Here is a 13,725-nt window from a genome sequence, read left to right as displayed (position 1 = left end):
GACGAGTGTATTTCGGGATCAAAGTAAACAGGCAAATGCCAGAATGAAAAAATATTGTGAAGCAATTTGCATTTTGTTCTGTCTTGTTAATTTCTTTCTTTGGTCTACTTTGTCTTGTTCTTTTTTTTTTAAAAAAACAGATAAGGCGGTGTATTAGCAAAAAAATTGGTATGGCAATCTATTGCGATATGTATAGTGATATATTGGGAGCTGTAGTGTTTGACAATGATTGACACTGATTCTACATGCAGATCCTGTTTTCTACATACAAATGTGAATATTACAATGTCAAAGTCAGCATGGTCAGTTGCCACCATTTTGTAGTCATGGATACAGGGGAGATAACTATGTGAGAGAAAAATCTCTTCCTTGTTTCCGATGTTTTGTCAATCAATTTCGAATGGAAACATCAATTGTGAATGTTCAGGTTAAATGATACAAATAATAACGAAACCGGAAAAATATTGTCATGTGTAATCGTTTCAAAAGCGTATTGCCATATACTGTTATAACAATAATACTGTGCAGTCCTAAAAACAGATAAACAAATGATAGTGTTGTTAGACTTTCTAGCAATCATTTCCAAAACTTATGCTTGTATAATGCTAAAAAAAAAAGGGTTTGCTCGCCCCAGCACGCATACTCTGGGATACATTAAGTCTGCCCATGGAGCGGAAGGTCGGAGGTTTGATCCCCGGCCGTGTCATACCAAAAGATGTAATATGATGGTACTTCTTGTTTCCCTGACTGATGCTCACCGTTAAGGGGATAAAATAATGATTGGTCGGCTCGGAGTCAGTATACTGTGTGTGAGTGGGGTATCCATTCTAAACTGCGGCATGGTATCTCAATGGGCTAGCACTGTAAAACGGGCATCAGTCTGGATGCACACACGCACAGAGTTAAACCCCATTATCAACGAGGATGAGTTATATAATGATGCTGACAAACCAAGCATCACATTCAGTACAGTTTGGTACATGCAGTCTCTCACTCTCTTTCACTCTCGCTCTCTTTTTACTGTCTCTCACTCTTTCTCTCCTCTCACATTCACTGTTTCTCTCTCTCTTTCTCTCTTCTTTTTCTCTCACTGTTTCATTCTTTCTCTTCATTCATGTTTACTGTTCTCTCTCTCTCTCTCAATCAAAATCAAAATCAAAATCACTAACAAATAGGGAAAAAATTAAATGATGCCCCTAAAAGAGTTAATACGGTACATGTACAGACCAACAACAGGTTGTTAATAGTATGTTTTTGATATGCGCCCAAAAGGGTTAATATAGGACATTTACAGACCAACAACAGGTTGTTAATAGTATGTTTTTGATATGCACCCAAAAGGGTTAATATAGGACATTTACAGACAAGCAACAGGATGTTAAGAGCATGTTTTCGATATTATTCTCCCAAATTCGTTAACCAATCTGGACACAAGCAGACAAGTTAAATTTGGAAGTCATGGCCATGACCAGTTTGTCTTGGCAAGACATTTCGTGGTTCATCTTGTATTGCACATATTTAATGATTATGGATAATTAGCAGACAGCTTAGGATGTAATTTCAACTCAAATAGTGTACTTATTTCTAACTCAATTACTTTGATCAGTTTTTACTAACGTCTTTGACAAAATCATCAATAGAGTCTCTTTAAGGTTCTTGCGCAAGTCTGAAAATAGCCAAATTTATCAGTGATGTGCCACGCCCTAAAGAGAGATTGATCGGTATGATGAATTCCAATTTATTTCTGTTTAATGTCATCAGCAGAGGCTCTCTGAGTATGCTTAATGTCGACATTTACATAGTTGATGTTCTGTACACACGTTGCCAATGCTGGACACAAAGGTTGGAGGGGTTGTTGTGATATTGTTTGATTATTGTTGTTGTCATTGCTAGGTTTAACATAATAGCTTTTGCATGTTTTTAATCTTTTATTCTAAATAGTGGGTGGGGGGCGGTCGGGTAGCCTAGTGGTTAAAGCGTTCGCTCGTCACGCCGAAGACCCGGGTTCGATTCCCGACATGGGTACAATGTGTGAAGCCCATTTCTGGTGTCCCCCGCCGTGATATTGCTGGAATATTGCTATGACATTACGAAGGAACAGATTTCAAGAGTACAAAATGCATATTTTATGGTTGAGAAATTGATGCAAAATAGTACATTTAGGAATTTTTGTTTCTTTAAGGAGAGGAGGGCCCACAAGGAGATGCACCCAATTAATTAGGGTCACCATTTTACGAGTGGTTATTAAAAATATAGAGGTCACCTTCTGGGGAGGGGCTGGCAGTTTTAGGTAGGCCAAAAAAAAATTAATGCTTGCCAGTTGTATCCCTGAGTCAATATCTAAAAACATTACGTAAAACATTTGAATAAACAAAGTTCCAAACTCTATCCTTTCCTTGAAAGCCCCAAACTCCAAATAAGAAGTACTTAAAATCCGGGCAATCAACCGATCTTAATGCTGCAACTGGACATGATGATGGACTAGATTGCAGGTCTGAAGCGAATCTCTCTGTAGTGTAATATCAGGATGAAGCTGAGTGAAGATTCTCGCACAGTGATACTTACAGGGATATTAGCATTGCCTGCTGTGGTAGATGTGCCTTGGCGCTATTGATCCATGTATGTGGAGGATGCTGTATGTCCATGGCGCCGTGAAAAAAAAGCTGCCATCTCCTGTTGAACGACCTTGACCTTTTGGTGTGTTTGTGCTGTACTGGACATTGTAAGGAAGAAATGTGATGGTTCAACTGTCGTTTTGTATCGTTTCTTGTAGGTTTAGCATCAATTGTTTGTTAATCAATGACTAGCTCTTGTGCACATGATATGGTATGTGTTTTTTTTAACAGTTCTTGAAATTTGAAAAGAATAATTTGATTATCATTTGCAGTTTCTGATTGAAAGTATACAAAAATTTGTTTTCTATGGTTGGAAATGAAAAGCAACGTTTTTAAGAGGTCACTTTGACCATTGTCAGGTTTTGATAACAATGTGAATGTTCGGTAAATAACTATTCTTTAATTGTTCCCTGATACAAATATGTTTTTTGAAGTTATATTTGAATTGGCTACCAATTTGGAAGTCATGGCCATGACCAGTTTGTCTTGGCAAGACATTTCGTGGTTCATCTTGTATTGCACATATTTAATGATTATGGATAATTAGCAGACAGCTTAGGATTGGCTACCAATTAAAACAATATCTTTTGCTTTAGAGTTTCGATAAACCAAAATAAATTAGGCCATGCCCACTGCTGTTTTCATATTGGCTGAAAATAGAGTGGGTGGGGCTTGTGTTGCGTTGTTTCGCAGAACAATGTCACTGATTTCATATCAATATGTACAGTTTTGGTGTCAGTGCTTAGTATGCAGTCTGTTCATTTTTATTTTTGACGTTCATATTTATGAAAATTTACTTCAATATGTTTTGCTTTTATGGAGTTCTAAACGTAAAATCTGTGCATACAGGATTTTACTTTTATATTTCTACAACACAAAATATATTTGGTAAACTTTGTAAAGTCATAGGAAAGTTGAAGACACTGTCCTGTGTCTGTGAATGTGTAAGTCAGTGTTATTTTAGTTGGGGGGGCACGGGTGGCCCAGTCGTCTAAGGCGATTGGCTGTGCAGAGTCGGTCCCTTGGGCACGCCAGAAACCTATGATTGTGGGTTCGAATCCCGATTCGCCCCGATTATGTTTCTAGGTTTGTCAGCACCATACCTGTGCTCGTGGGTTTCACCGAAGTGGTAAAGGTCTGAGACCTGCATCACTTCGGGCTTTCCTGACACATTAAGCTGACACACCATGATATAACTGGAATACTGTTAAAAGTGGCTCACTCACTTATAGATGATTTATCCTGTTGCTTGAGTAAAGAGTAAACATGGTAAAGAAATAGGACATGGATATCCAATGGTCTTGGGACTAAACAAATTACCGTAAACTACAGTTATAACAAACTCAAAATTATAAGCATATATACAGCATGTATATACAGCAAATGGCGGGGAATAAAAAATAAGTTTGCTATACTGGTCAGTTTGTTGTGACCGAGTGCATTATAAAATAGTTTACTGTATGTGGTTCCGATTTCTCAACCAACGCTAGTTAAAGGTGCTGACTCCTTACTGTAGACTTACTTTTAGTCTTGGAAAATATATAATTTTCATTGAAACAAGAAACTACATTTTAACTGTAAAGGAGCTCCAATGGGTGGAAAATATAGACTTGCTACATTTAGGGCTATAGTATAACATTAAGGGCTTGGTGGAAGGGAAAAATAATATGGTTCAGGGATTGTGACACAGACAACTATTTCTGCCTCTCAGACCCTAGTGAATAAATTAAATAAGGCGTCCAACTCAAGTCTAGAATGATTTAGCAAGTCTAGATTGCCTCAGCTCCAGGCCTGAAAATTAAGGATTGCTTTGGGCTTCATTTGGATGTTCTTTTTGTTATTTTGCAGATATATACTTTTATATGAGATAACTTAATTTCTGGGACTAAATGTCTGTCTCTACTCTGTTTCTCTCAATGAATTGAAATGTAATGTTCTCTCACTCCAGGCTAATCATATAAGGGGCGGTCGGGTAGCCTAGTGGTTAAAGCGTTCGCTCGTCACACCGAAGACCCGGGTTCGATTCCCAACATATGTGAAGCCCATTTCTGGTCTCCCCCGCCGTGATATTGCTGGAATATTGCTAAAAGCGGCGTAAAACCATAGTTGAGAGATAAACAGGTACTTCCAAAATGGTATCCTACAATCTTAGGTTATTGAACTAAAACTTTCTTCTAAGGATCCGCTACCCCCTGTCAGCCCAAGCATTTCTACATTTTGCTTTTCCCTTGCATCATGCCTTGTCATAATAAATTATGAAAAGCCAAAAAGGAAACTGTCCTGTCCTCAAAGCAGAAAAGTACCTCCTCTCTCTCTCTCTCTCTCTCTCTCTCTCTCTCTCTCTCTCTCTCTCTCTCTCTCTCTCTCTCTCTCTCTCTCTCTCTCTCTCTCTCTCTCTCTCTCTCTCTCTCTCTCTCTCTCTCTCTCTCTCTCTCTCCTCTCTCTCTCTCTCTCTCTCTCTCATATATATGACTTTTTGACTCATTATAGTTGCCCTGTCTATATTAGATATAAAAAAAAACCACTATGCATACTATTAACATTATACATTATTACACAGTGTGACATTAAGTCTGGCCTGTAATCACTGTTAATGATGACAGCGCTGAGGCTTCTGATTTACTTAACGAGACACCACAGTTAACCCTTAAAACACTTCCGAGAACCAGATTGCTGCAAGCTATTGTGATTAAGCAGAGGGTCTGCCCAGCAGGGGTTACGTAAGGAAGGGTGTCTTCAGAAGGCCAGGCTCTGTACCCTGCTATAGAAGGACAGTGGGATGACATTTTCAAGTGAAATGAATATCGTTCCAAGGGAGACACCATAATCCATCATTGTGTTACATCATTTACCATTAGCTTTGTTAATTGGCCCATATTCAGAGAAATTATTCTCTCGTCCAACCCAGCAGGTTTCCAATGCGAATCTCAGGAGGCATTTTATCTGTTGGTATTTCGGCCATTGAACTTAGCTTATGATTGGTGCAGCCAGGCGGATGTGTCGGGAAATTTGGATGGCAATCTTTAAGGTTTGGTTCATAGAAAGATTGTAATAATACAATTTGGTGCATATCTCTATATTGAGATCTCTGATACTGTAAATCATGAAATAAGTGTGTCACCCAATTAACTCTAGTGTCTCGTGTGTTATATGCACTTTTAATTATTGGCAATTCAATTCTGGAAAAATATATCTGTCGTACATAAACATTTCAGGCTGTCACTATAAACCACGAAATCTCTTCACCAACATAATATTCTAATAAGAGCCCCCTATTTCTAATTTTGAGAGCCGCCTAGGCGCATATTACATCGAATATGGTACTTGACATGTGATCAAACTTCCATGAAATCTAAAGCATTCGAATTAGCTAGGTCAGAAGATTGTACATGTTCCAAGTGTTATTGCATGGATTAGTATAGCCCTTTAAACGTATATGAGCAGTGTCATGTGTTTCCCCCAACTGCTGGTGCTGGACTAGACGTGTTCACTACGTGGGTGAGCAGTGTTTTGCTTCTAATTATAAGATTATTTGACAAGGTCACCAAGAACAAAGGCGTGTACGTGTGTCAAATCAGCTTGATGAACTTGTGTAAACAAAGTGACCACACTGGACATGGAACCTTGCGAAAAGCACTGTCTTATCGAGCAATCAAATACTTTGTTCATTGTTTAAAACAATGGCACATGCATTATGGACACACCGTTTTGAAAGTGCTCAAATGTAACAAATGTTATATTTGGGATAACACTTTCCTACTTAAGTACAGATTCTCGTACTTTTTCGGTGTTGAGTCCTGTCCGGGTTTTGAACCCACACTGCCAGAGAGAGGCACGTAATCGCCAGCACACAAAGTCAGCGATCTAACCCACTCAGCCACCGAGGCTTCCACAAAAAGGAAAGTCCGACAACTGGTAGTCTAGATCACATACTTAGTGAAGCCCTCTGACAAGCGTAAATTGGCAAGGCTCCCCTGGCCAAAAGCTATGAACTCACAATGCCATTTAGAAAGTGGTCAAATGTAACAAATGTTATATTTGGGATAACACTTTCTTAGTAAAGTACAGATTCTACCAAAATACCACTTTTTTGCCTTTCATGCCAAATGAAATCTGTTACGGCAGATGATCGAGATTTGACGTTTTATGTTTACAGCATATGTTATGATGGTGAACATTTGACATACGAACCATATTCTCTCATCAAAGGGAATAAACAGTGTGTCTGTTGTTTACTGACAGACCTGCGGTTTTGATAGGAGTGTAATAAATTTGTATAGTTGACAGATGACTGATGTGACATAACAATTGAAATGAACGTACACTGAATGGTAGAGAATGACAAAAGAAGGTAAACTTCATGTTAGAAAGGCCAAGTTATGGATGGATGAGGTGAGCACCATGCATAAAGGGAGATAACTCCCATGGTGTTAGTATAGTCCCACTTGCAAATAAACCAGCTCTCAGCTTTACCCTTAGGAGACGAGCTAACCACTCTCTCTGCTGACAGGAGTTATGGATCATAAAACGGCCAACACGGCAGCAGACAGCGAGATGGAGTGAGAAGTGGAGAGATTTGACCGAGTGAGGACTGTGACGTTGTGGTGATGTCAGAAGTGTATGATGGTTGGGAGGGTTAGCATGTAAACGTCCATATGTTTGTTTGTTTGTTGCTTAACGCAGCACTCAGCAATATTCCAGCTATATGACGGCAAACATAGATTTGAGGCATAGGCATGTTAGTGTATGGTGAAAACAAGGACATCAGACTGTCAACTTCTTGATTTCACATATGATCTGAAAGAGGATAATTATACCAGAAGGGTGCGTTATGTCCATTGTTTCGGCAGACAGTTATTCTTCGTAACGACCCCTCTTGTGCAACGAGCAATGATGATTTGATTCAGGGAGCAGGCTTTGGTTCATGGTTCGGCATCCTCATGTAAAGCCCACTACATTGCCCTCATGGTATAAGTTGGTTAGCGCCCACCTCTGTGGGTGCTATGGAGTTCATTGAATGAGGCGTTAATATATACTGAGAAGGGAGCTAATATATACATACTGTACATCTGTGCTCCCAGAGGAGCCTTGGTTAGAATAGGTCCCCAGCTTTTTAGTGTGTATGAATAAGAGGCGACTAATCAGATCGCATTGTCACGATATCCTGACAGCCTGGAATGTTGCTCATGATATCGACCACTGGTTTGACCTTGACTTAATTCCAGTGTTGCTGTGAAGTACCTGGTCCGGGGTCCGGTACGACAAACATGTATTAGCGCTATGACTATCATAAGCCTAAGTTAAAGTAAAGGAGGCATGCTAGAGCTAAGATTGCTTTGTGGAACGGGGCCCTGGAATAATGCTGAGAGGGGCATTAAGCAACCAACAAAAACCTCTTTACTATACAAACATATTATTCTCTCAAGAAATTGTAATGTCATGACATTAGAGTGTCAAGTGTTTGATTACAGTATGATGTGTACACTTGACTTGCAGTGTTACAGTACTTTCAGTTGTAGATAAGATAGGATGAGAGTGAGTGAGTGAGTATTGTTTTACGCCGCTTTTAGCAATATTCCAGCAATATCACGGCGGGGGACACCAGAAATGGGCTTCACACAATGGTTTAGATCGATGACTTGGAATAGATGCGCTGCCAGTCTCTTACACATATTTGTAGCCAAACAAAAGTAATAGTTAGAGAGCCTTATTCATAGATCTCGGTCAATATATGGTCCGGCAGTATACAGTTAATGGAATGAGGTCCAGCATTGTCTTCTTTTGAGCGACTATGTATTGTCAAAGTTATGAGTGTTCTATGAAGACCAATCCTTTTCTGTGTTTGTTTTTTTGACATGTCAATTACTCCGTGGTCATGATTTTTGGATCCTTTGTTAAGCAAGCTGAGCACTGTTCATGGAGTGAGTGAGTGAGTTTGGTTATACGCTGCTTTTAGAAATAGCTAGGGACACCAGAAATGGGCTTCATACATTGTACCCATGTCGGGCTTCGAACCCGGGTCTTCGGCGTGACGAGCAAACGCTTTAACCACTAGGCTACCCGACCGCCCCGATAAGATGAGATAATAGTTGATTATTGTGTCACTCAACAGACCGTAATCATTTGAACATGGTAGTTTATGCATCACTAAAAGATCAAAGGCGCTGACTCTACTTTATCCTGAAATATTATTTAAGATAACTAAGCCATAAATGGCAAAGAACAATGAAGAACAAAGCATGGTTTATTTCACGATAAAACATTGTTCTATCATGATGTCATTTCTGGAGATACAAATATGTGCATGCAACTTGATGAGGTTACGTATCAGATGACATTGTTTTTGAGAGGGAAGTGTCCAGTAAGTTGTTCCCCATAGATGTAACTGGGGAATGCAGATAAGCGCAATGGCTGAACGTTCGCATCCAAAAGTGGGAGAGATATGATAATCAGTAGTAGGAGAATAGGTACAGATAATTAATGAGAGGATTGTGAGAATATGCAGGAAATATCAAAGTTAACAAACCTGTTCGTAAAATGGACTTGTCCGACATTTCCGTGGCCGGATGCTATTTAGGGAGTCATCATTATTGAAATTTGGGTAAATATTTTTAAGGCTTGTACATTTTATCAACATCCTTAAAGAGGCTGAACATGTTGCTGATGTCTCATACAAGGTTTATTGTCCCTGCAGTGTTTTATCGTATGATAAACAACTCCCAATCGCCGTTTATTTCTTAAATAAAGTATACTTTTTGAGTGACATCATAATGGACTGATGTCATGATGATGTTATGTCCTGTAGTATCATAATGTCAACGCATCCTCGTCCTTTTATTGTTAATAAGATAAGATAAGACAATACTTTATTATCCCAAGGGAAGTTCATATTGCACATTTGATTAGCTCTAAAATATGAAAAAAACAAAATATATGACATTAAAATATGTTCATAAGAAACAAAACTATATTTAATTTTATTTGATTTAAAGCAAACTTTTTTTCTTAAATATATTTCTGTATGTGCTGAAGGAATCAAGGTCACTGATTGTTCTACCATGTCGCTGCCAGTGTCTGGAGACAACTAGACTCCCATCGACACAAGAGCACACTTTGAAAGCTAGTCTTTCAAATTCGCCACAGCAATATGATTTAAGGAAGATTGTTACAGTGTCTAAACTTCTGAAGTGCAAGAGAGGCACATGCATCTCACAATAATCATAATAATAATATCTGTTCTGTATTGATGATAGAGGCTGTTTATTATCACATAGACTGTCTTTTACATCACAAATAGCATTAACCTGATTTAATGGGGAATTCTGTCTTTCAGCAATGGCCACACCCAAGGTTTATTGGGCTGCCATAATCATGACAATGCTGCACCTTCGACAATGTTCATAAATGATACACATCTATCGCCATGGCGACCACACACAATAATGTGCCTAATTGGTATAAAGATAATTTTTGATTCATATAGATGGGAATGCATCGTAAATAGCAACATGGTTAGAATTTGCTAGGGAGGGTTATCATTTAGGAAACCCTGCCTTCATTTTCTTTATTCATTGTTGTCATATACATGTATAAATGTTAATATAAAGAAAACAAATCATTGTCTTGATGTTATTTTTGACATATGTGCTTGCCTTTTGTGTTTTCTGATTGTAATTAGTATTTGAAGGGCTATCCTAGTGGATGAAGCGCTGCTCATCACGATTAAGACCCGGGTTTGATTCCCCACATGGTTAAAATGTTTCATCACAACAGAGTTTAGATGAACATAAAGTCTCTGAAATGAAAATATTTTACCGAAAAACAGTTGTTATATTATCCTTATAAAATATAGTAAAGAGGGGCCCAGACACTCTCAACATTTTCAGTCTGAAACTGCAGTAAACTAGACTTGCCATCTTTTATAGACATGCATGGGCTGTATTGGATATATTTGTTTCAGGATGTGGATAAAACTGCAGTTATCTACACTTGCCAGCTGTTATAAAATTGCATGGGATATTGTTTAATATATGAGTTTCAGGGTTTGTTTGATAGATTAAACAGAGTTCAACATTGGAAGGTTTTAATACAACAATCAATAATTTAAAGAATGTAAATCAGGAAATATAACTCCACAATACTTAACAATGAGTCTCATTTAGCAATATTTATCTAATTTGAAGAAATCCTGTTTCAGATTCCATCATGGCTGAAGGTGAAAGCTTGATTGATGACCGGAGGACCAAACCTGCTTCTTGAGATGGAAGACCGACCCCTGCCTTGACGAAGGGCACCCTTTTAGTTATTTGAACTGAGTTAAGTCCCACCTCACAACGGGCACTTTCCAAAATTGTCCCATTGACGCCTCCTCCAATGTCCAGTATGTGAATTTTGACATTGATCTCAACACAGTTGGATCGTAGTGGCCTCCTACTAGTCTGCAAGTGTAGAGAAAGTAAACAGTCATATGTGTACCCGACTTCCTTCCACTGGCTATTGGAACAATGGAGAGTAATCCATTAAAACATGAAGCGACTGTTTGTTGAAGAGCAGGAGTACTGATCAAGGAAGTCCTAATCAGCTTCAACTGCCTCACTAAGGTATTTAGCAATATTGGCAAATAAGGAGTTCAATAGTAACTAGCGCCGTCGTGCCACCAGTGTCGACTACAGCTTATCGTTGTTGTATAAGGGATTGACCACAGTTTCAAAAAGAAGAACAATGTATTAATTGATTGATGCCAAGTTCAACATAAGGTAATCAATGACTATTTGTTGCAAGGAGGAAAGTACTGCCATCTTAGCGATTGTTCAAGAAGGATCAGTGGCAGACTAAATGGTTTGACAATATTTATGGAAAAGGCTAATCTTGTCGCGTACGGGAGAACTAATTAAGGTGGCTGTGAACCAAAATGCTTGGTTGGACTTCTACTGGGTGAAAGCTTTGGAAAAATTGTGATCCTGTGTACTTCTCCATGACAGAAGTCACCATGTTAATGATCTGACACCAAGATTCTCCAGTCACCTTTTGACCTTGACCTCAACCTTGACCTGAAGTCAACATGGCAGTTCAGTGGCAGAAACTGAATCCTGCGCAGTTTCAGCAGCTGCAGGAGTACATGTCATGTAAGTAGGATGTAACTCTCATTTATATGTACATACACCTGGACAAAAGCTTAGCATCATTTCCTATATATTTCCATATGAGATAAATCATAATCATAAACCTCATTTTTCGTAAATCACATTCTCTATTTTCCTACGAAACATTTATTTTCACAAAGCAACATATTCATATTGAAATATAGAAACATCAATTTTTTAGAAGCATGATTCGTAACTGTTCTTTGTCAATATTTATCTGAGAACCCTTTCAATTGCTCCTCTTCGTCTTTCAATCAGAGGGCGATATGGGTAGCCTAGTGGTTAAAGCATTCGCTCATCCCACTGAAGACCCTTGTTCGATTCCCTACATGGGTACAATGTGTGAAGCCCAGTTCTGGTGTCTTTCGCCGTGATATTGCTAAAAGCGGCGTAAAGCAATTCTCTCTATTGGGGGTCATCTGGATCCCTAGTTTTGTAGGTCAGGATAAAAGACAGTGAGACACAAAATTTGAATACAAACATTATATTCTCAATCATAATAGATCAAACCAATTGTTGGTTGTTGGTTTTATGATTAACCTCATTTTGAAAAATTTGAAAAGTACCTAATTTTTCAGTTAATATTGTGTTAATCTGAATGATAGCTGTGAATAGTTGAGAGATAAACAGGTACTTCCAAAATGGTATCCTACAATCTTAGGTTATTGAACTAAAACTTTCTTCTAAGGATCCGCTACCCCCTGTCAGCCCAAGCATTTCTACATTTTGCTTTTCCCTTGCATCATGCCTTGTCATAATAAATTATGAAAAGCCAAAAAGGAAACTGTCCTGTCCTCAAAGCAGAAAAGTACCTCCTCTCTCTCTCTCTCTCTCTCTCTCTCTCTCTCTCTCTCTCTCTCTCTCTCTCTCTCTGTCTCTCTCTCTCTCTCTCTCTCTCTCTCTCTCTCTCTCTCTCTCTCTCTCTCCAAAGTGGTAAACGTCTGAGGCCTTCATTACTTCAGGCTTTCCTCCCACAACAAGCTGACAAGTAACTCCCAAAGCACTGACTGCCATCATACTGCTGGAATATTGCTGAGTGGCATAAAACAACAAACAAACAAGATGATGTCATGCAATATTAAGTTGCTATAATTTTCATATCTTGACTGAGCTCCAGTAAATGATCCCTCCGGCTTGTTCTTCTCACACTTCGAACCGACATCAGACATGTAGCTTTGTTGTAGAGGATAATAGACAGTTTGTCTCATTGTCATTTGCTAGATAGAATTTCATGTTTTACATGAGGGTCAATAAAACCATCAGCAAGGTTAAACATGCAAGTATACATGGTGATGGGTGTTGTTGAGGACATATTGACTATGAAGTATCTTCTTTTATGCCTTATCAACAAATATAATTTGTTCAAGTACATTAAGCATAGCCCTGTGAAGATCTGGGTATATCATGCATTGTATTGTTGAGTTAATATTGTATAGTTGGCTGTGCACCAGTGCATAAGGGATTCATATCAGCTGAATTACCTGTGTCAGATTTCCCTTGTAATGCCACCTTTATCATGACCCACAAAGATCTGGGGTTGAATAGGTCTTCAGCAACCCATGCTTGCAATAAATAGTGTCTATGCTTGTCGAAAGAGGCGACTAACGGGATCGGGTGGTCCGGCTCGCTGACTTGGTTGATGCGTGTCATCGTATAAGGAAAACAATATTTGAATAATACAGACTGAAGTATATCATGTATTGTATTGTGGAGTTAATATTGTATTGTTGGCAGTGCACCAGTGCATAAGGTATTCATATCAGCTGAATTACCTGTGTCAGATTTCCCTTGTAATGCCACCTTTATCATGACCCGCGAAGATCTGTGGTTGAATAGGTCTTCAGCAACCCATGCTTGCTATAAACAGCGACTATGCTGTCATAAGAGGCGACTAACGGGTTTGGGTGGTCAGGCTCGCTGACTTGGTTGATGCATGTCATCATCTCCCAATTACGTGGTTCGATGCT

General features: G+C 38.9%; 1 protein-coding gene across 8 annotated transcripts in view; it reads left to right on the top strand.

Moving 5' to 3' along the window:
- The window catches only part of LOC139465757 (diacylglycerol kinase beta-like), a 109,702-nt gene that overhangs the window by 34,174 nt on the left and 61,803 nt on the right, over positions 1–13,725 (top strand). For all 8 annotated transcript variants that reach the window (XM_071247621.1, XM_071247625.1, XM_071247623.1 and 5 more), the window contains exon 2: positions 10,813–11,740. In XM_071247621.1, the coding sequence (XP_071103722.1) occupies positions 11,677–11,740 (64 nt within the window). In that variant the 5' untranslated portion in view covers positions 10,813–11,676. The remainder of the gene's footprint in view (positions 1–10,812; positions 11,741–13,725) is intronic.

Source organism: Haliotis cracherodii, unplaced genomic scaffold (assembly GCF_022045235.1).
Source record: "Haliotis cracherodii isolate W230 unplaced genomic scaffold, xgHalCrac1.p SCAF_18, whole genome shotgun sequence".
Taxonomy (NCBI): domain Eukaryota; kingdom Metazoa; phylum Mollusca; class Gastropoda; order Lepetellida; family Haliotidae; genus Haliotis; species Haliotis cracherodii.
The sequence above is the reverse complement of the archived record's forward strand: the minus strand, read 5'-3'. Positions and strand labels throughout refer to the sequence as shown.